Here is a 23,738-nt window from a genome sequence, read left to right as displayed (position 1 = left end):
GTCCCAGAGTGCCGAGAAGGGACTAGACAGTTAAGGGCTAGACAGTATAGATTGCCTAGAGTGTCAAGTCCTTAGAGTGGTAGGATCTTGGCTTTGATACCACGTGAGGATATGTAAAACCCCAGAATAATCACCAAAGGAGCCCTTGAGAAGAGAAAGGAGGGTTCCAATATATATTGACGAGAAATAGTCCAAATCTAGCCGATATGGAACTCTTGAAAAAATCATAATCAGACATTTGATCTAGGGACAAACCTCTCACTGCATAGCATTATTAAGGAATTGATTGAAGAAACCTGGGTGTTTTCATTTAGCAAGTAACTTGAACTTGGTGCTCTCACTAAGTGCCATCAATTGTTTGGGGCTATACATGTGGGTTAGAAGACCTAAAATTTGGGGGGTGTTTGCCATGGAACCTCTTGATATCAACTTATCAGAAAAAAATAACCTGAGTATGCTACATTTTGGTTTGATGTTTGTAACTAATTTGTTTGGTATCTTAGTGCACTTGGGGTCCTCTAAATTTTCAAAAGGTACAATTAATTTGTAGACAAGTTACAACTTTGAAACTGAGAATATTATGTTCTTTGTAAAAGGACGTTGATGGACGTGAGATGCGAGTCAGGTTTGCAGCCGATATGAATAGTAAATGGGGAAGCGCCGTAACTAGTTCACGACCTCAAAAGAACTTGGTATTTGAGTCACCTTACAAGGTCTATGCTGGTAATCTTGCATGGAGCGTCAAACCTGAGGACCTGAGAAATCACTTCAGCCAGTTTGGTACTGTGGTTAGCACGACGGTGCTGCACGATCGTAAAGGTGGAAAGAATCGTGTATACGGGTTTCTTTCATTCTCGACACCTGCAGAACTTGAAGCTGCAATGTCCTTCGATGGCACAGTTCTGTCTGCTTTCCCTGCATTTTTCTTCTGTTTGATCAATGACCTCAAATGAGAGAATTTTATTAACAACATTACCTTCCGACAAGTTTAGTGGCATTCCTGTATATAAAAGTGACATTTTCAAACCTGTCAGAAGGTCATGAATTTAAAGTTATAAAAAAAATCGTTATAACCAAAACGACCCATTTATTAACCATAACAGTTGGTATTTTTTTCGCTCTGTATCTTGCAGGAATTTTATGGTAGAACATTGAAACTTCGAGAAGTTATAAATTGGCCCCAGTCCGAGCCTGAGCCTGAGCCCGAGCCGGAGTCTTGATTGGAGTTGGATGCATATAAAACAGGAAGTGACGATTATACATGGTTTTCGGTCTTTTTGAAAAAGATCCACATTAATTCGTAGCTTTGACGACAAACCTATATGTTGTTACATCGTATATGAGTTGATAACATGCCATCAATTTTGTAAATCACTTGTTGATTTGGGTCCATCTTTGAAGTATACCTTTCTGTTATATTGAATGACATCTTTTGGATATATGTAACAAAGAGTAAATAATTCTATAAACGGAATATTTAAGTATATAATTTTGAATGAGATTTTAACTAAATTCATAAATTTCTGATAACTATGAAGACATCTTTTCTTTAATAGGCGAGGAGACCCTCCTCTTAAATATCCTGCATTTAGAAAGGTCTTATTTGATACAAAAAGACTTGTTCGCTTTTCCTTAAAAAAATTACTCTTCTCGCTCCTAAAACAAGCGAGCAAGATCATTGATTTAATTAAAATCTTATTTAAAAGTATATACCTAAATGACCCTAAACTCCTATTGCTCAACCATTACATGCAAGACTCAAAGGTAGCATGGTGAACCATAAATGTGGTGTGTGATTGGTTTGAGCTTAGTCTCCAAAAGTCAAAAGTGCATGGAGGTCCCAAGTTCAAATTCAAGGAGAAATAAAAATGGTCACGGAGTTTCAAATGCGATTACTCTGGGCTACCTGTAAAACAGATGGTCGTTCTGGGATTAGTCGGCTCGCATAACAGGTTGAACATGCATGTTAATTAAAAAAAAATAGGTAGCATGGTGTCATTTTATAAAACTATCATTGTTGTAAATGGGTTATCTTATTTATTGTTACTACTGGTTATATATATGTACAATTCAATGAAATGTAAAATTTTCTTGTAAATTACAATAATTTCAATGAGGAATTTGTATGGTGTTTTGGACAAGAAAAAGGATTATCATTTTTTTAAAGCTATTTTGCAAAAAAAAAATAAAGAATCAATAAAAGAAATGTCACGTTATTTTTACTTAATAAAATCCTGGTAAATTACATGTATTTTTTAAATTAAACGTTAATTTTATTATTATTTATAAATTAAAAAAATTATAATAAAACAAATTCAAAGAAAAAGTATTTTTGTCCTTTTTCATTAGTTATATACTTTCAATTCATAAGCTATATTCTTTAAAACAAATAGCAATATTTCAATTCATTTCACATATTCCATTCTATTTTCTATAAACCAAACCTTAGGGGCCATTTATCAAACGCTTACCCAGGTAAGCGCTTACCAAGTCACATTACCTTAACGGATGAATATGGTAAGGACCAAAAATCTTACCCGATAAGAGGGAAACAAGGACCGAGAGTCTTACCCGGTAAGTGAGGGCGACAACTCTTACCATGGTAAGCGCTTACTGGGTAAATTGTTGCATACAATGCCGTTTTGGTGGCCAAAAGTCTTACATGGTAAGTAAGTGCTAGTGTTAAATTTTACCGATAAACACTTACCAGGTAAGTGTTTGATAATGAGCCCCTTAGTCAAACCTATAACAATTTATTCCAATTCCTTACTTCAAAAGACATTATGCGAGATAAACGCGATATACAATTCCTGAAGAAATTTGAAGGTTTTCAAGATCATAAGTTTCAAACCCATCGAGGCCTTATCTTGTCCCAAAAAATCTCGGTTTAGGGTTTAGAGTTTAAGGTTCTCGTAATGCTTCATTGTACTAGAAATTCAATGCAAACCCCATCTGACCTTTTCCCTTCCCGATCTAAACTTGCCATTTGCTCGAGCCTTCTTGACTAACCATTCTTGTAAATCGAAACCGGCCTCCACTATTCGTGTATGAGCCTCTATCTCAACCTTCAATACTTCTTCTAATCGTTCGGGTTCAGTCTCCACCACACAAACCCTATTAACTACCTCCATCCAAGTATAAAGAGGCGGAGCTTCCCCACTCTTCAGCATTCCATCCAAAACCGAACACGCTACATCAATCTTCCCGATATTGCATAACCCACCGATCAAGCCATGCCATATCGACGCATGAGGAGAAAACCCTTTTGACACCATTATACCCAAATAAGTTTTAGCCTCGTCATACAAACCCTGACTGCATAAGCCACCAACTAAAGTGCGATAAGACACCAAATTCGGTAAACAACCATTTGAAGGCATATCCTCGAGCACCTTACAAGCATCGTGTGCACGATTTTCCCTACAAAACCCTAAAATAACGGTATTATAGTGAATGATATCGGGATTGCATCCTTTGACCTTCATCCTACATAGAAGCTTATAAGCCTCCCTAAGCTTCTTTTTTCTACATAAACTGTTCAATAGAGTCGTGTAAGTTAAAGAATCGGGTACAAACCCTTTGTTCAACATATCCTCTAACAAGTCCACGGCCCTATTTACCTGACTTTTTCGACACAAACCCTGCATCAGAATCCGGTAAGACTCAACATTTGGAACAACGTCTCTCTTGAGCATTTGATTGAACAGGTTGTATGCAATACTAAGATCGCCATTCAAACAAAAAGCATGCATCAAAATGTTATACGATTCGACATTGGGAGAAACATCATACTGATAAGCGGACTTAAATAAGTCAAAAGCAGGGTGGAGATAGTTCCGTTGTGACACTAGGATCTCAAGAATTACATTCAGTTGCTTCGCTCGTGGTTTGATGTTGAATTCAAGGATCGTGTAGAATGTCTTGAGAGCTTTATCAGGCAAATTTGCATCCCCATATATGCGAATGATATGAGTGAAGAGGGAAGGCGTGACAGTGTACCGATGATCAGATTTGAGGCAGGACAGAAGGGAATTCATGAGGGAAAAATGGTGGGACCGGCCGAGTTTAAGGATGAGAGTCTGGAATGTTGCGTAGGAATGGTGAAAACCTGGATATGCATTGGAAGCTAAATCGAAAATCTCTTTAGCTACAAGTGGGTCTGATTGGGAAGCTATGAGTTTCTGGATTCGAGATGGAGATGGAACCCCAGTTGGTATTTGATTATGATTCAACAAAAGGGTTGGAGAGGAATGGAAGAACACCACAGGTTTTAGGGTTTGAACAGAGCAATTGACAATCTTGCTGAAATGAGAAAGAAAAGATGGCATCATATAGATAAGAGTTTGTTTGGTAGATGTTGAATGATTTGGTTGGATTAAAGCCACCTTCATTTGGAACTATTGAACATGTATTTCAGTAAGTGACCTGCTCCCATCTCTGCATTTAAACAGCAATATATTCTCATCTGTTTTCATATCTCTAAGCTTGGCAACAAACTTAGCAGGTTCAAATAAAGTACAAGTGGATCCGCAAAACACACAGTGGCACCAGTTGAATGACTAGAGATAAATAGTGCATTATATACAATCATAAAGACCCCATCTCCATTAATGGCTTTTGATCTATGCTTGTTGGAATGTTGATCAAGTCATAAGAGAAGGATTTTGGCATCCAAAGTTTAGAGCATTACTGCTGTGGATACGATGAAACAAGAAAATCCTACGTTAAAAACTCTTGTATTGCCAATTTGCCACTAAATAGAAAAAATTTAACAAGTGACAAGCCATAGAAATACAATCCCCATTATTCCCCAACTAGAAGTAAGCAGATTGCATATAGAAAACCTCTTTCGGACAGCCGAAGAGAAAGGTATCAGCAAATTGATCATATTCCCCAACGGATTCGCATCTATACAGTAATACAAAATGAAATCCCCAATATTCCCCATGATTGGTGAAAATCTGTGAGTCAATTTAAGTATACAAGTAAAGAGAAAGGTACCTGAATATTGCAGAGGAGGTCGTCGGCAGCAGATTGCAAACAGCCGACGGCGGACAGCGGTCAGCAGCAAGGCGCAGGGGCGATTCGGTAGCAGCGTGAGGGCGTTGGTGTATCATGAGGTGGGAGACGGAGCGGGACCGTGCATCGCGACTCGCGACTCGCGAGCAGCAGAGGCTGGAGCTGTGGGTAACTTTGGGCCTATTTGGGTTCTTCACGACTTCATTTCCGGCCCCGCTCTACTAAAAGATATATCTCAATTTTACTTGTTTATTTTGAAAAAGTCTAAAAAAATAACATAAATTATTTAATTTAGAAATAAATCTTTTTGTAACGAATAATTTATTAAAGAAAATAATTTTGGACGAACAACCCTAATTGAACCCGGCTAATGGATTGAAGACCATATCAACATCTCTCTCACAATTAGGAGGAAATTTAGTTATATGAATTCAAACATATAGCTTTAAAAAGTTGTACTCATGCAATATTTACTTGTAATCTTGGATTTCAAGTAATATGAATAATTAAACAGTACATGGTGCATGGTTTTTAAGTATAGATAAATATATACAACAAATGAGACGCATACATATTCCTATTTTTAACCTTTAAAACTGTTTATTACCAGATACCTACGGTTGCTCCACCTGATTTTTGATCTAAATTGGGATCAACAAGGGAGAAATAGCGAAAGTTGAAACAAAGAGTAATAGAACGAACAGAGACGAGAGCAAAAATAGACAATCAAGGGGAAATAATATGGGTGGGTTCCAAAAGTCAAGTGATTCAAAGCCTATTGGAATCTTAAGGAGTATATTACTTTTTTACCAAATAATCTGATCGATTTAAACATAGGCTACAAATGGTACTAATCAGAGCCAAACAAACAGTCCCAAATACTCTCAATTTCGGCTACCTTAGAATCCTATAAACTTAATTTCAACCTAGAACACCGTAACTTGAATTTTTCTTCGTCATTTATTTCAGTTGCACCTCAAATTTATACAAAAATGTGGTAGCGAGATGAGGAACGTAAATAATCATCAATGTTTACTTCAATCGACTACAATTATGAGTGATTATTTAAAAATAATAATTATCCACACTTTTGTAAATCGAAAGGAACGTCTTTTTATTTCTTGACATTTTGATTCCTTATCTTGATTTTAGAGATGAGCATTTCAGATCGAACCAAAACCAGATAAAAACCGTACTTACAACATGTTTTTTTTCGAATTGCGTTAACTAGTTCTTTTGACCAGATATTTTAGAATCGATCATCTCTACGGCTTATCATACTCGTTCTTGTTCCTATTTCCAACCAACATCTCTTGAAACTTGGTTCCAATTACATTTTCTGATTAAAAGAATGAGTAGGATGCATGTATAATCTAATTCTGTATGAATTTCTTGGTCAATTTCTTGACATACAAACGATTATTAAAGAATAAACTAACAGTAGTACTTGATTTTTTTAAGATGAGTTTGTTTTTTTTTTTTTGCAAACCGTATGTTTCAATTTTCAGGATGTGCTCGGACATATGAGTGACCAAAACTTGCCATGGAGCATAGTCATGGCAGTCAGATTACGGCTTGATGTACATTACCAAGCATGATAAAGGTCGGATCGTGCAAGTAGAACCATATAAAATAGGAAAAAGTTAAAAAAAAAAACCAACTTTCCTATTTTGAATGGTTTAGTTTCTAAAAAGAATTTTGAGTGAAAAATCATTAAACTTTCTCATTTTGAATTATTAAGTTCTTAAACTATTTTTTTGAATGAAAAAAATCATTAAATTTTATCATTTTTGAGTGATCAAGTCTCTCAACATTTCTTTTGAATAAATAAACCAATGAACTTTTAAATCATCTACATTTTTTAACCCAAAAAAGTGGCATGTAACCGACTGACAGTATTTTAAAATACAAAAACATAAATCAGTTTTATCGTCCCAAACCCTACATCATTCAATCCCTTCGCACACAACGACGCCACTCCCTTGTTTCCCCAAAGTTGGTTGTTCTCCCTACGGTCCATTATTACCATTGACCCCTCCTATGATCTCCATCTTTTTTATCCTTTTTTTTCCTTCCGATTCTCCCTCTTTTACAACAATTTAATGGAACACATATAGACATATCAAAAAAGATGAAGAATCAAAAAAAAAAAAAAAATCAAAAATAGAGATCGATGACAGGGCCAACAATAGTGATGGTTGCAATAGAGAGCAAACAACGAGGCGATTATAGAGGTTTGAATGACATAGGGTTGGAAGCAGTAAAACTAATTTAAGTTTTTTTACTTTAAAAACTTTCCTAACCGATTTTATGTAGTTTTTTTTTTTAAAGAAAATCTTATATATCTGTGTCACAAGGATACACAACTACCATTAGTATGGTTACGATCTACTAGGATGAAAACACCTTTGTTACACCACCTTGACCATACAGAGATATTTATATATATAGTTTAAATGATATTTTAATTAAATTCATGACCTTCTAACAAATATAAATTCATTTTACTTTTTTTGATAATACCAAAAAGTTATGAATTTAATTAAAATTCCTGAGAAAGTGTCCACACAAGGGATTACCTCCTAGGCCACATGTGGGAGATGATTGGGAAAAGCTTCATGTAACAACCAGACCATTTTGCAAAGCTTCATGTCATATTATGGTAAAAGACCAGTCCAGCTAGAATTGGCACCAACGCCGATTCCAGCTACAACCATTTGTCAGTGTGCGTAAATTGGCCCGAATACCTAGCAAAAACCTAACCAATCATATGATTCCACAACATTTCCATACGGAATACACCACCACGATGAGAAAATGTAATGCATTCGATCGTTTTATTTCTTGAAAACATAAATTTCATTACCTCAATAAAGAAGGGATCTTCAAACTGCCAAGCAAACAAATAATAATCATATCTCTGTTCCTCTTTGTTTTATTTCTAAAACACCAAAGAAAAAGGAATGGGTTCAAATAGCTTCTCCTCATGAAGCAACCAAACCATAAATCAGTAGCCCCAATAATCATTTCTGATTTCATCGTCAAATTTCTTTTTTAAGTCGGGCCGTTTCTCAAAGTATTCATCAGCCGTCATGGTACTAAGTTTTTTCTGTTGCAAGAAATATCATAAGAAATTCATTTAGCTATCGGCTAAAAGTTGGAACAAAAACGAATGAGAAGGGTAGAAAGGGAATGGACTGTTACCTTCAGCTCTTGGACGTCGGTGATTTCTTTTTCCAATCTTTCAGATTCCTTGAGGGATTTCTGTTCAGCCTCTTTCAGTTCCACCAACTGTAATTTCAAAAACACACCTCTATAAAACAGTTTCACCATAAACTGATTATGCGAATAACTCGCCTTTTATTCAAATCATACTTGAAAACAATTAAACAATAAAGGGAAAATGAATAAACAAAAAAGGTCGGTGTTTTCACACTTCTTTTAAATTTTAATTATATAGAAAGATTTCTCAGCGATAAACTTGTGATCTCAGAAATATCAATTACATCATTTTCGTCCAGCTTCAAGCAAATTAACTAGCATAAATCATGAATAACTAGTTGTGTACCCGCGCAATGCGGCGGGAGCCATGAATTTTAACGATTTTGAAGTTCCACTGGTTTTATAAGATAAGATTTAACGATGATATAGGTTACACATGGTCTTTACATATTAATACAATTTGAATAAATAAGAGTTATGGTTCCAATTATAGACTATCGATGAAAAATATTGTATGACAGTTTAAAATCCAATATATTTAAAATCCAACATATTTAAACGACTCCACAAATGTGTTCGATTTACACCAAGAGCAAAGTAATTTAAGATAAACACTCAAAACCAATAAAGAAAACTACAAATTTGACAGATCATAAGCCATAAAAAGAACAAAAAAGATGGGTTTTAGAATGAAATTTCAACTGCTTACCCTCTTTCTTGTCCAGAAACTCATATTAAGGTTGAATTAATACATGTATATATATATTTCAAAAAAAACCCAAGAACATATTATACAGTGCAATTTGGACAGCCTAACCCCAAAATATATAGTATATATATAAATAAATAACTATAAAAGTATAAATCGTAAATATTAAAAATATTTTTTACAGTATATATAATATATAATAATATAATTAAGTCAAAAACCATTCAATATTGGACTCATTTCGAAGATATTAACGAGATGATTATAATGGTGTAACTTGTTAAAATAAAAATGTATTTTTTAAACATGTTTTAATTGATATCAGATTATGTATGTTAATTTGATAAAGGTTTAAAATGAAACATTTAAAAGTAAAGGATGTAAAGTAAATTAATTAACTAATTATAGGGGTATAAAGTGTAAATTTAAAATTATAATTTTAAAAAAATTGGTTGTGAGAGGGTGAGGGTATGTGAGGAGAGAGGTGGGTGAAAAAGTGAGTAAGGGTAATATAAAGGGTATCTTGGTCATTTATTATTTTAAGACTTTAAGACTTTTGTTAAATTTGCTTAATAAGATAGTATAGATGATCAAGATGATTAACATTAATACATTATCTTTCTCAAGTTGTTTTTCTACTCGTCCTCTTGTCTCATATTAGTCATTTATGTTAAGTTAATTTGATTCGAATTGGACAAAATTGATGTGTTTTAAAATAAATGAGGTTTAAAATTAAAAAAGAACAGCCCTTAATCCCAAGAGCTTTTCAAAATAGCAAACACAATAAAAAGTTCAGCATCAAATTTTTGCTTGTGATGCTAATTAGTTTGTTACAGATGGAAAAGGGGGGGGGGGGGGGGGGGTTGCAAAAAATATTTTCCAACATAAATGGGAAGGAGTGCTAACCAGTGCATCGAACTTTGGTTGGTACTCTGGAGTTGTTTTGTCTACAAACTTGGGGATTTCAACACCTGTATAGAAAGAAGGGAGTAATTAACCAGACTGTGAAAGCAGATCTCAAACATAAAAATACTTGCCAAATGAATGTACAACAAGAAATACAAAAAGGGTTCACATGCTTGCAGACTAAATGCTACATATTCTGCCTATTGCGCAATTCAAATTCATCACATCCAAATAAAAAAAGAATTTAAGTAATTATACCCTCTAAATCTCACAATGATGATTCCCCTTTGAACCATGACAACTTTGTTTTAACTTGATCACTTTGAAAACTAACACAACTGAAGGAGTGAAGGGAGACCAGACCCTATGAATGAGTAAGGGGCCGTTTACCTAAATGCTTACCCGGTAAGCTCTTACCGTTACGAGTTAACATTGTAATTTATTTTACCATATAAGATTGTAGTACATCAAAATGATATTGTATGCAACAATTTATCCGGTAAGCGCTTACCCGGGTAAGAGTCATCACATTCACTTATAAGACTCTTCATCTTTATCATTGCTTTTACCGGGTAAGATTTTTGACTTGTCATGTTCAACCGGTAAAGAAAATTACCCAGTAAGAACTTATTGGATAAACGTTTAGCAAACGGCCCCTAGATTAGTTCAATAATTGGAACGGAAGTCAAGTCCCATTTTCTTTTTCATATGGGAATGGCTAGATAAAGTGCATGAAAAATGAAAAAAAGACGAGTATTTCATGTTTGTCCCTAGTTAGATGTTTCTGCATTAAACCATCAAAGTAGACATCTTAACTGAAAAGAGAAAAATATGAAACAAGCAACAGATGAACATCAAGCAGTGCATATTAGAATTCTCTAGTGGAGTTCTTTTAAGTGTGAGTCAATAGTCACTTTTTACAAGCAATTCAACATACCCTTTATTTGAAGTTTTACGTTCATCGGAGGACCAACTTCCAGACTTGTTTAGCCTTTAAATAGAAGCTTTCTTTCCTCAAACATATAGGAACCCATGGTAATCAGATTGAGTTAATTTATCAAAATCTGTGCTTCCATATTTTAGATATCGGAGTGCTAACAAAATGAAGACTTTAACACTTAATCTTGAAAATCAATACTATTATTTGTTTTGAATGCATGTAATAACAACACAGAGTTCCAGTAGCTCTTAGGTGATGACCATGGTAAGGCCTCCTAGAATCTTATTGAAACGCACTATCAAAACAAAACCTCATTATCCCCTAAGTAACTTCTGACTGTATACATATTTAGAACAGGTCATCCTGTGCAATCCATTTTCCTACCACTGCACTCCAAGTTCCAACAATACTTAAGCTAGACTTTAGCTTAAATCCTCTCGCTCTGCACGCATGATAAGACTTGAACCTTGCACCTTGTGCAAGTAAAAAGGCGGCCTTTCAACTAGCGCTTACCGGGTAAGAGTCTTTTCCCTCGATTGCTGGGTAAGACTCGCGGCCATTGCTATGCCTCTTACCGAGTAAGATTCTCGGACTTGCCATGCTCAATCTGTAAGGTAAGCGCTTAGTGCTTACCTGGGGTAAGTGTTTAGTAATGGCCCCTCAGAAGTGTTGAATAAGCTTCTTATTTGTAGCAAACTTCAACTTTGAATCAACTTAAAAACAATGGGCTCTTTGTTGCACTCTTTAGTTTATGGCTTCTCACTAGTAGGTCATCAAAATGGTTAACTCACCCTCACCATATCTAAATAGGATTTTTCTATGCGTACAGCAGTTAAACAAATTTGATCATGGCAGATTTGAAAAATAGACTAAAGACAATCAGTTAGAACTACTGCCTATGTAATGGAAACTAATACCAAGACGAGATTCTCATCAAGTAGATGTTTACCATATAATTCACATTTCTTACATACAAGTGAACATGATAACCAAACAAGATCTTTGCAAATAATCAAAATTTGAAAAGCAGGACATACTATCATAATATTCTTTGTAAGAATCAACTATGCGCGATCCAAGTCCCTTTCTGTAGTACTCCCAGTCAATTGGTTCTGGTTCCTGAAATACACAAAAAGCAATCAAACTGGATTAACATCATATGAGATTAGAATATAAATATATAATAGTGTTGGTCATATGAGCATAAAAACTGGGGCATGCCAACATTAGAATATCCTGCATCTGATCAAGTCCAAATCAAGGAAGCACACACATAGAAGAGTCAAGGGGTATCATGCTAAAAGAATGCTCTATAAACTTAAAACTTGCAAGTTTCCATGTGGAAAATAATGACAGATATGATAACTAGTTTTTGGCAATTCCAATTCTTAAGTAATTGTACACTACGTGCAAAATTTTTTTACTGGAATGATGTGTAATATATTCTGTCAATGAGATTCATGACTCCTTACATTTCAGATACCGAAAGGCCAGAAACTCTACAACCACACGATTTAGATGAAACATTGTTGCTCCGTTGATTGCTAAGACGTTTTATAATGTGAAACAATCAGCATAAGATTACTTGTGCCTCGTCCTTAACCAACATTAGAGACTGAGACAGTGATCTTTCTATATAATAAATCTGCCATCAGCAACAATATAAATAATGAAAGACCATCTCGTCTTGGTTAATGAAAGGCAGGTGACAAAAAGCTGTCTTTTCCATTTTACGCCCAAAAAGGAGAGTAGAGTGCTATACTGATCAATGCTTCTTATAGCGTAAGCACAATTGATTACTAAAATAATCATCTCTACTATCCACATAAATATATCTACCCGAATCACAACATCAACAAAATCCACAGAAAGAAAAAACGCTTAATTTCATCTGAGATTGGCAACTGATCAATTTATTGAGATATACCAATCTAAATAAATCCCTAGTTTCACAAAACTCGTCAAATCATTGCCCAAGCAAATCGTATCCTTAATAGCACATACAAATGAACCTACTCTATGTTCCAATGATCATTTCAATTTAGTATAACCCACAAAACCAGCATCATAATACATTTATAACCAACGAATAAAGAGAAATCATCAAACCTAACTCGAATTGTTTGCGTTTGAAGAAAGCCAAACTATCCAATAGAATATAGATCTGCGTCATCGAACACATAAATACCAATACGCATACACACATAACGTCTAAACAGAGAGGGAGATAGAGAGAGTTGTTCGATACCTGGCTGAACTTGGTCTGAAGAGCTGAATTAACTTCGTCAAATGCACGGCGGAGGGAGGAAAACTCCTTGCGAGCCTCATCGCTAACGATCATCTTCGCCATGCCATCCCAATCGATCGTCTTTGATGCCTTGAACGCCACATCGGCCACCTTCTTCCCCACACCGCTCATCTTCTATGGATTTCTCTCTAAAGTTCGCAGGTCTCTCTCTCTACAATACAAGCGAAGAGGAACTTGCACAAAGGCAAACCCTTTCCTTTATCCTTCTTCAACACTGGATTTGAAGGGTAAAATGGTAAATTAAAAAGCATAAATTTCATTTTTAGCCCCTATGGTTTCTTAACTTGATACTTTTGTATTATTTATATGAAATGTATTTATAAATTAAAATACAAGTCATTATTTGCTAAAAGTAATGTATTAAATACATTTTAAAAGATAGGCTTTCATAATTACGAGAGGTTTGTAAATTTTTCCTACCGAAACATGGACGTCGAAGATGTTGAAAATCTGATGATGTCTTTCGAGCAATGTTATAAACTCTCGATCGTCATTCTCGTCAATTCTGACCTCGACTTCACCCTTCAACTGCAGATATAAGAGGCAATGTTAACAATATCTTCAGCCTCCCGTCCTTTTTCATCATCGTCTTCCTCGCATAAACCATTATGGCGTCTTAGACTCCCTTTTAGGAATCGCTTGTATCACTACTAAAGAACTTGATAAATTGAGCATGAACATGGGGTCTGGAGTTGGTTATCAAATGAAATGGACGGTTGAGATTGGGTTGTATTGGTTGCACAAATGTTAAGGGTTGTATAATAACCAACCTATATATATATATGTCATTTTTATGTTTGCAAATAAAAAAAAATATGGAGATGATTAAATAAATCTAAAAAGATAGAGAAATAGAAAAAGATTTGTAAAAGTAATTAACTAAAAATAAGAAATATATATATATTTTCAAATTAAATATCTTTATTATGTGTCTTAAGAACACATAAAAGAAAATTGATTATTGTTTTACCTCTTTTGTAAACCAAAAGAGTAGGATTTTAAATGTTTTTTTAAAAACTCATATTACTCTTTATATTTAAAGGACTTAAGAACATGATCAAGGGTCCGGATCATTTCTTACGCTTCTCACATTAACTCTCATTCTCAAAGATCTTTATATATTCAATTTTTAATCCCGTTTTTCAAAGTTCTAGTTACAACTAATTTTTTTGTTCCAAATGCATTGAGGGAATAATCCACTTGCTAAACTAATAAGATACAACTAAACAGTCATGCATGACTTGTCGAATAAGCCATACATATCATACAACCATTACCGACCAACCCCTAAGTCATAACAATTATAATTAATCCATTGATTTGATATAATTGAAGATTTGTGCTTTTGTTTACACCATAATCCATCTCTTTAAGGTCGCTATAAAAATACTTTATTTCTCCATTAACACCGTTTCATTGATCACTTCTTAAATATGCTCGTTTATCACCAACGACTAGTTTTTCAAACACAACATAAGTCATAAAAGTTGTAATTAATTTGTTGATTTGATATAATCGTAGATTTGTGGTTTTCTTACTCCACAATTCACTCTTTTAACGTTAATAAGAATACTTCAATAAGCTCATTTCACTGATCTCTTCTACAAATATACCATCTCTTTCTTTCACCGGGAAAAAAAAAAAGAAACTATGAGTTCTGTGTGCATACCAAATTGTGTTGATGATGCAAGAATCCCGATTAGAGCCACCTACCAGAACCTCTACAAATGGCCGAAATCTGAAGTCGAGTTCATGAATACAACGGTGGCAAGATCTAATTTGCACCGCCATGGTCAACCAAGGGGCGTCAATAGCATCTCTTGTAGGCAATTGTACCTTAGGAGTTACACTTTCTCGAAGAAAGAGACTATGCCAGAGAGAACTAGAAAGTTTTTAGATCGAGTCAGGAAGAAGGTGGTGGCACGTCGACGGAGGAAAAGGAAAGGAGTGAAAGTAGGTCGTGGAAGGCGACGATACGTGGTGGCACTGAGGAAAGTCAAAACGGTGTCGTGGACCGTCGTGTCTGCGATTTTTCAGAGGCTGTTATCTTATAATACCAGTATAGATGTGGAGACATCATGACGCATGATGCTTTAATTGTTATTTAAGAATTCTTTTTTTTTTTAAATTCATTTATTCTCTTTCTTTAATGCTTATTTTTCTATAGATTTTGCTTCCAATTTCAATTTTTATTTTGAGAACTTCAAAGAGACCGTTATGAATATTAATTGAGTTTTTGAAAAAGGAAATATCTAATTCAAAATAAAATTATTTGATTGTATTTGATTGTAAATTTAATATATATTTTTTAAATTGGGTACGTAACTAATTTTTCCTAAGCATTACATCATTTCCACAAATAAATTGTAGTGATAAAAAAAAGACGTTTATAATTTATCAAACAATCATTTTCATTTAATATTTATTTGTTCAAAATTTGAAAATTGTTCTCGATTTAATACATCTTATCCACTTTGGTAAAAACTGTATCGGTTTATATTAGGTTTTGACTAATAAGAACATCTTCAACAGTTATATTAAAATAGATATTTTAAAGATTTATAAGTCTTTTTTTGCTACAGTAGTTATGTTAAAATGTATACTAAAATAGATAAAGAAAGAAAGATAAAATTTTAATTTTTAAAAAAAAATCTCTCAAACTTAATATTAAGGAGAGAGATATTATTTCAGTTGTTTCCATCAATGAATCAGTAAATGTATTATAATTTTCTATATATTTTCTCAAAAATGTATTGAAATAATGAATTTATAAATTATTTTAATATATAATTGATGTTTAAATTGTTAAATAGAAAAATTATTAAAAATCAAACAATATTTTTAAGAGATTTTGATTTTAATATTATATTTTAAGTAACTTATAGTATTCTCGTGAATTGATGGGTCCACATAAGCGGTTGAGCATGTGGGTTAATTCGATACAAAACGAAGAATAAAATGATAAACGAAACCATCATGAAACGACTTATTAGTATTTCCGAGCCTTTCAATCCCCATAAAGGAAGTTACATTCCACAATGATCCTTCTTCCCTAATTCAAAATAGTTATGTCTTCAAAGAAAACTATCATCAAAATTATAATCGTAACCATCCCCCTCATAATCATAATCATCATCATCATCATCATCATCAAAATCAAAATCCTCTTCATCTTCGTCTTCCTCGTCGCTATCCATGATGTTGTCTTCATGCCACAAAGGACAATTGCACGTCGCCTTCTTGTTCTTCCATTCCGCTCCGCATGTGTAGCAAAATTCATATCCACATCTACACCAACCAAATTTTCCAAAATTAAACATTACAATTACGACACAATGTCTATGTACAAGTTGAACATGTTTAATACACAAATGTACATATGAGTGTAAAGGGAGGTCCAAACGAGAACAATAACCAAATAAGAGAACACAAAAACAACCAAATCACGTGGGATTTTACACTCGAAGTCAACACAAGGGTGTGCAAGCATGTATATATGGATACATATGTATAGATATACAGATATTACAACTAGGCATGACCAAAGATATAGTCAAAACTCAAAACCCATAAGATGATTGGGTTGCCTTTTCAATACAACTTGCTGAAAGTTCCGTACCTGCTACTAAAGTTGGATCTCTTCTTTAGATTAAAAGAGATTAAGCTTAAAACCGTTAAGCAATAACGGGCCGTTTACCAAATGCTTACCCGGTAAGTACTTAGTGGGTCACTTACTTTACGAATGAACATGGAAAGTATTGAGGATCTTACCCGTTCAGAGCGATGACAAAGACCAAAAATCTTATCCGGTTAACGGTTACCGGGAAAATTGTTGCAAACGATGCCGTTTTGATGGCCTAAAATTTTACCTGGTAAGGCAAGTGAGAGTGTTGAATCTTACTGATAAGTGCTTACCGGGTAAGCATTTGGGTAGCGACCCCCAATTAATCCAAATTAACAAAGTATACACTATAAGCTCTAAGGTCTATCGCTAGAATGGTCATGTTGACCTTCAACCAAGATCACCGGTATGATAATTTTTATTAGTACTAACCACAAGTAACCATAGACATCTTTTACTACTATTTCCAAGTGATCATGCTTACATATCTCTCCCTTTCTTGGTTGTTATTTTCAAGGCCTCATGGGATTAGTCTAGGTGCGCACAAGCAAGCCCTCACGGTTACAAAGAAAAAGCTAGGCTTACTTTATTCCATTTTAGTCGAACCTAAGAGAAAAGTTTGGCATTCGAAGGTGTTAAACCATACCTCCCAACAATTTTCCAAGTGCCATCAACCAACACGGTATCATCATCGAAGGCATACAGGTTTCATGCTAATTGATACCCCCATTATATATAGACGAAAGATCGTGTGAGAATAGCAACTCTAGACCCTTGATCACTTTTAATCTCACCCCCACCCATGAATTGCGCTTATCACAGGAATTGATCCAGTGCATCTCGGTGCACCATATTAGTGTTGATCTTCAATTAGGATTGACCCAAAGGTGGAGATCCCTTCTCACCATTCTCACCATAACTTCCATTTTCACTGGAACCCGACCCATGATATGCAGATGCTTCTCATCGCATAGAACTAAAGAATGGGGTAAGAGAACTTAACCACTCATTTGACAAAATAGACGGTTTCTATATAGGTGACGAACAGTTTGTTAAAAATCATTTTATGAAGACACTGTTCTAATGAATTCGAAGAGGATAAATGTAAAATTGGTAGTTCAGAGGAACATTCTAGAATCTACTAGTTTTAGATTAAATCAAAACAAAAATGCTACTTAGCGGTGTTGATAGCAAAGTAGAGCATGCAGTAAGCATAAGCAGGAAGAACTAGTCATGCTTTAAGAATGGTATCTTCCGTCACTAAGACCTAGGTATAGAACGAAAAATGTTCTAGAATCAGACAAGGCCAATGGAAATGACAAGACAAGAAGTTAATAATATAGGGCCTCAGGGTTCATAGTTATCCTGAATTACAAAGTACCAAAATGTCAAGATCTAAAAAGACTAGTCTTTGGAGCCAAAAGGAGTTGTATTTATATAGAAGTCCATATGCTGCAAACTGTACCCTAACTATAGGTGATACTTCTGTCATTTAAGCATCAATTCCTCATGCCATAATAGGTGATTAGCAATTAATTATGAACAAGGGTGTGATCACCTAGGCATATCCACAATATCGGGATATTGTGAAGAATAAGATGCATTTCTTAAGAGGTGCTGAAGTCCGAAGTCAGAAATCAGAATCAATAAAACTCTTTTTGTAAACTAATATTTTGTCTGAATGTATGAGCAGAATCGAAGTTAACTATATTAAGAAACTATTACCAACAAATGGAAAAAAAAACATAAATGCTAATTAAAACTTACCAAAAATAATATTTTATTTCATTTTTAAAAATCAAAACAAAAAATATTGGTATTTCTATAAGAGTACCAAGTTTTGTGATACTGAGACTTGTACATCTTAGATGTTCTTAATTCTCAAATGTTCCATTATCAGGTACAAATCGTAAACCTCTTATTTTTTAGGGTTCCAAATTTTTCATTTTTGTTTTAGACAATAAAAGAACGGTAAGAGGCTATTAGACATGGGTTTACCTCTTGTCCAGCAGGAGGACAATAAGAGGTTTTGAGTTCTTATCACATGGAAAAGAGAAGACAGTGTTATAAGTCTAACCTCTTATTCGGCAAAGTTGTCAAAGGCTCAAGGCACGGTCCTCAGGCCTAGACACAAGACGTAGGCATGAGGCGCGGGCCTCAGGAATGTGAGGTGCATCTTATCAATATATACACACACATACACAGTTACACACAGCTCAAATATGCAGCAAGTACAAGCCCTAAATGAAGCAATCAACAATACTTCGATAGAGGCAGAAGGGTTTAAAGCGTGAGCCATGAAAGAGAAAGGTCTGGGTAATTATAGAGAAGGAGGCTTGAAGTTCTAAGTACTGGGTATTTAGTATTAGGGTTTGACTTATGTCATCTATTTAATAACTTTTTTTTAGTCTAAGAGATGGGAAGATGAGAGAACTAATTTAATCTTAGGGTTTGACTACGTATTTAATAACTTTTTATGAGGCACGCCTAGACCCACAGCGGAGGGGCAGTGCCTTAGTGAGCCTCGACTTGAAAAAAGCTCAAGACCTTGAGCCGTATGAGCCTATATTCGGTAAGACATAAGTGGTGAATAAGATGTTCTTCTTTAAAACAAACAAGACCTAGTATCATGTGTTTGCATCTTTTTCCTCTCACCCCTTTCTTCTTTTAACAATTAAACAAGCTACATGCTTTATATAGCTCTTTTGCTTGTTCACCCCCTACTTCGATTCAAACAAGAAAACCCTTTAAATATAAAGCTCTAAAAGTTACCCTCTGACCCTCCTAGTTGAACCTAGGGATTTAGTTTACGTCATAAAGCATAAAAGTAACGATTTTGTAGAAGAAGAGTCCCACATTGGCTAGCCTTGGACCATTTCTCCTGTATATATGTTGGAACCTCCCGTTTCTCCTCAAGGGCTCTTTTGGAGAGTGATTTGGAGACTTGGGGTTCCACATACTCTCACAATAAACAAAGTACAACATGAGTTATATGAAAAAAATCGTACCTGCATGTCATATGGTAGCAACCAGTATTGAGTTCTATCATATGTTTGCATTTTATGCACTGACGCCACAAATTCCTTGCTGCCAGATTTTTAAGCTGTGATTCTTCTACGAGGGGGATAGGATTTTTTTGCTTGTACTCTGCACAGGTCATATAGTTGTGCCATGGAACCCTGCAATTCATGCAGAATGCACCAAGACAGTTGTAGCATGTCCGAGCCGCACTCTCATGACCAAATCTTGGGAGCTGAAGAATTTTAGTTTTTGACATCAATGCCGAGCATTTAGGGTAAGGGCAATAAATTTTATCTGTCACAGGAATTGAAGCTTCCTTTAACCGTTGTTTCATCATCTGAATCAACTTAGGTGTCATAAATATCTCACAACTTCCAATTTTGAGTTCAAACTCACAGCCTTCATATGGGCATTTAGGCACCATTCCCTGAAGCAACTTGACCTCCACATGCTGTTTCATGCAAGAAAAGCAGTATCGATGCTTACAACCTTCGACTGAAAAGAATTGGTCCATAGGTTTATCATCAAAGCATATTACACAATTCTCAAGCCTGACATCACTTGATTCCACTGCCTTGGTTATCTGAGAAAGTATTGCCTCTCTTGCAAGTTTAAATGCAAATTTGACATCATTCCGAGCAACAAGGGCGGGCACACAGTAGGTGAAATTTTTCCGAAGGTGATTCACTTGATTCACAAACGCTCTCATTTTCCGTTGTTTTGGCTGCCACCGCCCAAAAACCTGCAATTGCCGACACACTGTAAGGACAATCCAATAGGCAGAGAGCAGAATAAATAAATAAATGATGAAGAATAATTGTTTAAAAGTACAAGAACCAAAACTCTTAGAATATTACTTTTAAGATTTATAAATCCATCAACAATGATGCAACGACAGTAAATTATTAACAGAGCATGAAAGGTGTTTTATATTTTGTAGTTAGAAATGCAGTCATCTTCGAGCTTGCCATCTTGCCTTTAGAAAGTTGAGCTAGTTTCCACTACAGATAGTTTGATTATGTTTCAAACTTTCAATAGCAGCAGTTGATCTTATAACAGAACACATCAAGGAATAAATTACAAAACTTCATTCAATCTATATATATAGATGCATAATCATTTCAAACCCAATAATTTCTACAAACTTACAAACCAGTTTTTCATGTGCATGTGTGAAATTGCGGTGTTTATACGCTGTTGTTTCATATGTGGGTAAACAGTCCTTAACGCTTCACATGTAAACAGCATTGTATATTTCACACATATTGTTTCATATACGATACAACATATTAAAATTGGTTTGTAAGTTTGAACGAATTGCTGGGTTTGTAAAAGAAGGGGATTATATATAGATACAGAGGAAGGATCATCCAAAAAGTTAATCAATTTATGAGAAGGCGAGAAGTTCCAAGATCACACATGATTACATGAAATACGAACACTCAATCATATATGTTTAAACACGTCCAAAAGGGATGCGGGTGACTTGGTGAAACCGACCAGGAAGGCCAACCACTATATGAAGGTCAATGCAAAATGTGTTTAATCATATACGATTAAGTGTTCGTATCACATGTAATCACGAGTGATCTTGGAGAGTAATCGGGAAGAGGACCGAAACATGCCACTGAAAGACTCTACTGAGATTTCGTATCACATGTAATCACGAGTGATCTTGGAACGCCTTTCTCGTTTGTACCCAACCATTATATGTAGTGCAATACAGTTACAAACTTCACACAACTGGTTTGGTCATCTCTTTCTCTTACAGTTAACAATGAAATGCATTTGGTACTGGAGAGACTATAAGAACATTCACATCATTTGCAATATGAAAATGAAGATAAAGTCAACAAAACGAGTATAAAATTAAGGACAGAACTGGGAAAAAGGAAGAAAACAACTCACATATTGATATAGTGTATAATAATCACAATATAATACGATTCTCTTGAGATCCAAAGCAATAGCAGCGTTGAGAGCCTCAATCAACGCCTTCCCCTCCATACTCTGTCTGCTCGTCCGATCATCTTCCTTCAAATCCAATGGCTTTCTCATTTCAAAAATCAACCCATCCCTCGAATCGCAAATCGCCACACCAATCCCCGCCATTGTTACTGTTTTCTGTAAAGGACCAGTCCCATCAACTCTCTCCTCGCTCAGCAAACCTTTGAAATAAACGCTAAAAATCTCTGAATCGACTTCGCTTTTCGAAGAAGAAGAAGAACCCTCGCCGTAAGGACGCTCGAAATTGTCGCCTACCTCTAGCCACTGATGCACTGGCATGTGCAAAATCTCGCGAGCAACATTCCCATCGTGGATTCGACGGTGGAGATCTGCCTGCAGTTTCTTCGTTTCGGCTTTGATCAGCACGCGGTCTCGTATCTCCGTCTCGAATCTTTCAAACTCTAGGGTTTGGAGGTCAGCGACGGTGTTTGCACGGTCGTGATCCGAGACCAGCGATGGCGGTTGTTGAGGCCGTGTTGGTGAAGTAGACGAAGAGGGTTGAAAAGCGAGAGATGCAGATATGGCTTCTTCGAGTTGGAGGCGGAACGCTAGGTCCAGGTCGGAGTCGACGACTCGGGCCGCCATGAACTCACGGTGTTGTTCGCCGGCGATTCTGCTCAGTTCTTCTACGTCGTCATCCATCTTCTTTGTCGTTGAAATCGAATTCTACGATCAGTAAATGGTAACGCAGATTCTAGGGGTTAATCCCCTTTTCGTCAAGTGAATCCTAACAATCCAAAAGTTTATCAACTTTGATTTGGAGCATCATAGCAGCAAATAGGGAAGATCTCTTCTGATTCACCACCGATCGTCGGCTCGGCGTACCAAGGACCCCTGTTGATATAAACCTTATGCAACGATGAGCACCCGCAATGGTAATTGGTAAAGTCTCAGAGTCCCATTTCCACTAAATTCTTTAAATACTTATTTCAATGATCAATGTTTTAAATATTTATTTTAATTATCAAGTCTTTAGAATCGTATTTTTTATTTATTATTTATATTATATTATAAAATATTTGATAAATAAAAATTATTTTACGCATAAAGTATTCTTTATTGAAGAACTATAAATATCAAATTATTCTTCTAATAATTAACTTTTTCATCAAATAGCTATCAACCTTTTCATCAAGTTTTTTAATTTTACCATTGAAAATGATACACATGTATTCTAAACATTCTCCATAGTTCTTTAGAAAGAATTAAAAATCAGAATCTCTGTTGAAACAAAGTTACATTTAGTTTTAACACGATCTCTACTTTAAATAGTATCTATACTATATTATAAAGCATTTGACAAAAACTCTTAAAAACCATTTTTTTATGCGTAAAGTACTGTTTATTAATGCATATTACTTAAAACTCAATATTACAAATAGATTGTGTGTAAGTACAACTTATTAAAGCTCCATATCTAAATTTGTGTAACTAACTGCAGATAAACATAATCAAATACATGATAAACACTCATTTTAAATATAAAAAATCTAAAATATAATTAAGATAATCATAGAATTCTAACAGAATACTTAATTATTATCTTCATAACATGTTATAGTATTGAACCATAAATAATTTATTTCATTATTAAACTTAAATTAAATTATAATAAAAAATAAATTAAAGAAATAACATAAAAAATAAAACTTTTAAATAGTTGATTTGATATTAACATTGTTTTTTTTTCAAATTTGTATTTTATTCAAAAATAAAAACATTATCGCTTTCTTAAAAACACATAATCTATATCTATACTATATTATAATGCATTTGGCTAAAACTCTTAAAAACTCTTAAAACTCTTAAACCCGTTCATCCCTATTCGATTTCATCCCATAACTGAATCCGTGTAACTAACTGTAGATAAACACAATCAAATACAGGATAAACATCTTATTTTAAATATAAAAAATCTAAAATATAATTAGGATAATCATTGAGTTCTAACAAAATACTTAATTATTATCTTTATAAAATGTTA

At 34.7% G+C, this 23,738-nt stretch overlaps 5 protein-coding genes across 6 annotated transcripts in view; 2 read left to right on the top strand and 3 right to left on the bottom strand.

Moving 5' to 3' along the window:
• Positions 1 to 1,423, top strand: part of LOC112521207 (28 kDa ribonucleoprotein, chloroplastic) — a 7,514-nt gene extending 6,091 nt beyond the window's left edge. Inside the window, exons 3-4 of the mRNA XM_025129925.1 lie at positions 597 to 899; positions 1,134 to 1,423. Coding sequence (XP_024985693.1) covers positions 597 to 899; positions 1,134 to 1,220 — 390 coding nt within the window. The 3' untranslated portion in view covers positions 1,221 to 1,423. The remainder of the gene's footprint in view (positions 1 to 596; positions 900 to 1,133) is intronic.
• Positions 1,424 to 2,753: 1,330 nt separating this feature from the next.
• On the bottom strand, positions 2,754 to 4,419 carry LOC112522034 (pentatricopeptide repeat-containing protein At4g01400, mitochondrial). The gene has a single exon (XM_025131094.1). It carries the CDS (start codon positions 4,389 to 4,391, stop codon positions 2,937 to 2,939), a length of 1,455 nt encoding a protein of 484 aa, XP_024986862.1. The 5' UTR covers positions 4,392 to 4,419; the 3' UTR covers positions 2,754 to 2,936.
• Positions 4,420 to 7,829: 3,410 nt separating this feature from the next.
• On the bottom strand, positions 7,830 to 13,275 carry LOC112521238 (ATP synthase subunit d, mitochondrial). The gene is made up of 5 exons (XM_025129978.1): positions 13,045 to 13,275; positions 11,834 to 11,915; positions 9,857 to 9,921; positions 8,224 to 8,310; positions 7,830 to 8,128 (listed from the first exon to the last, which is right to left on the bottom strand). Exons 1-5 carry the CDS (start codon positions 13,213 to 13,215, stop codon positions 8,027 to 8,029), a joined length of 507 nt encoding a protein of 168 aa, XP_024985746.1. The 5' UTR covers positions 13,216 to 13,275; the 3' UTR covers positions 7,830 to 8,026.
• A 1,479-nt stretch (positions 13,276 to 14,754) lies between these two features.
• On the top strand, positions 14,755 to 15,186 carry LOC112521048. Its single transcript, XM_025129678.1, has one exon. It carries the CDS (start codon positions 14,755 to 14,757, stop codon positions 15,184 to 15,186), a length of 432 nt encoding a protein of 143 aa, XP_024985446.1.
• An 877-nt stretch (positions 15,187 to 16,063) lies between these two features.
• On the bottom strand, positions 16,064 to 22,608 carry LOC112521900. 2 transcript variants are annotated; one of them, XM_025130904.1, is made up of 4 exons: positions 22,010 to 22,608; positions 21,656 to 21,871; positions 19,735 to 20,489; positions 16,064 to 16,392 (listed from the first exon to the last, which is right to left on the bottom strand). In XM_025130904.1, exons 1-4 carry the CDS (start codon positions 22,394 to 22,396, stop codon positions 16,179 to 16,181), a joined length of 1,572 nt encoding a protein of 523 aa, XP_024986672.1. In that variant the 5' UTR covers positions 22,397 to 22,608; the 3' UTR covers positions 16,064 to 16,178. The 2 variants fall into 2 exon arrangements, with proteins under 2 accessions (XP_024986672.1, XP_024986671.1); XM_025130903.1 differs by having other exon boundaries at positions 21,656 to 22,608.
• Positions 22,609 to 23,738: the final 1,130 nt, after the last annotated feature.

The sequence above is a fragment of the Cynara cardunculus genome, assembly GCF_001531365.2.
Source record: "Cynara cardunculus var. scolymus isolate 2C chromosome LG 11, CcrdV1, whole genome shotgun sequence".
NCBI classification, from domain to species: domain Eukaryota; kingdom Viridiplantae; phylum Streptophyta; class Magnoliopsida; order Asterales; family Asteraceae; genus Cynara; species Cynara cardunculus.
This window is presented reverse-complemented; position numbering and strand designations above follow the sequence as displayed.

Coding starts and splice junctions, on each gene's coding strand:
- LOC112521048 (XM_025129678.1), top strand. CDS start 14,755: ATGAGTTCTGTGTGCATACCAAATTGTGTTGATGATGCAAGAATCCCG.
- LOC112522034 (XM_025131094.1), bottom strand. CDS start 4,391: ATGAAGGTGGCTTTAATCCAACCAAATCATTCAACATCTACCAAACAA.
- LOC112521238 (XM_025129978.1), bottom strand. CDS start 13,215: ATGAGCGGTGTGGGGAAGAAGGTGGCCGATGTGGCGTTCAAGGCATCA. Junction 9,922..11,833: donor TTACAAAGAATATTATGATA/GTATGTCCTGCT, acceptor CTTTCTATACAG/GTGTTGAAATCCCCAAGTTT. Junction 8,311..9,856: donor AACCAAAGTTCGATGCACTG/GTTAGCACTCCT, acceptor TTGAAATTACAG/TTGGTGGAACTGAAAGAGGC.
- LOC112521900 (XM_025130903.1), bottom strand. CDS start 22,396: ATGGATGACGACGTAGAAGAACTGAGCAGAATCGCCGGCGAACAACAC. Junction 20,490..21,655: donor ATTATACACTATATCAATAT/GTGAGTTGTTTT, acceptor CGGCAATTGCAG/GTTTTTGGGCGGTGGCAGCC. Junction 16,393..19,734: donor TGCTACCATATGACATGCAG/GTACGATTTTTT, acceptor TGGTTGGTGTAG/ATGTGGATATGAATTTTGCT.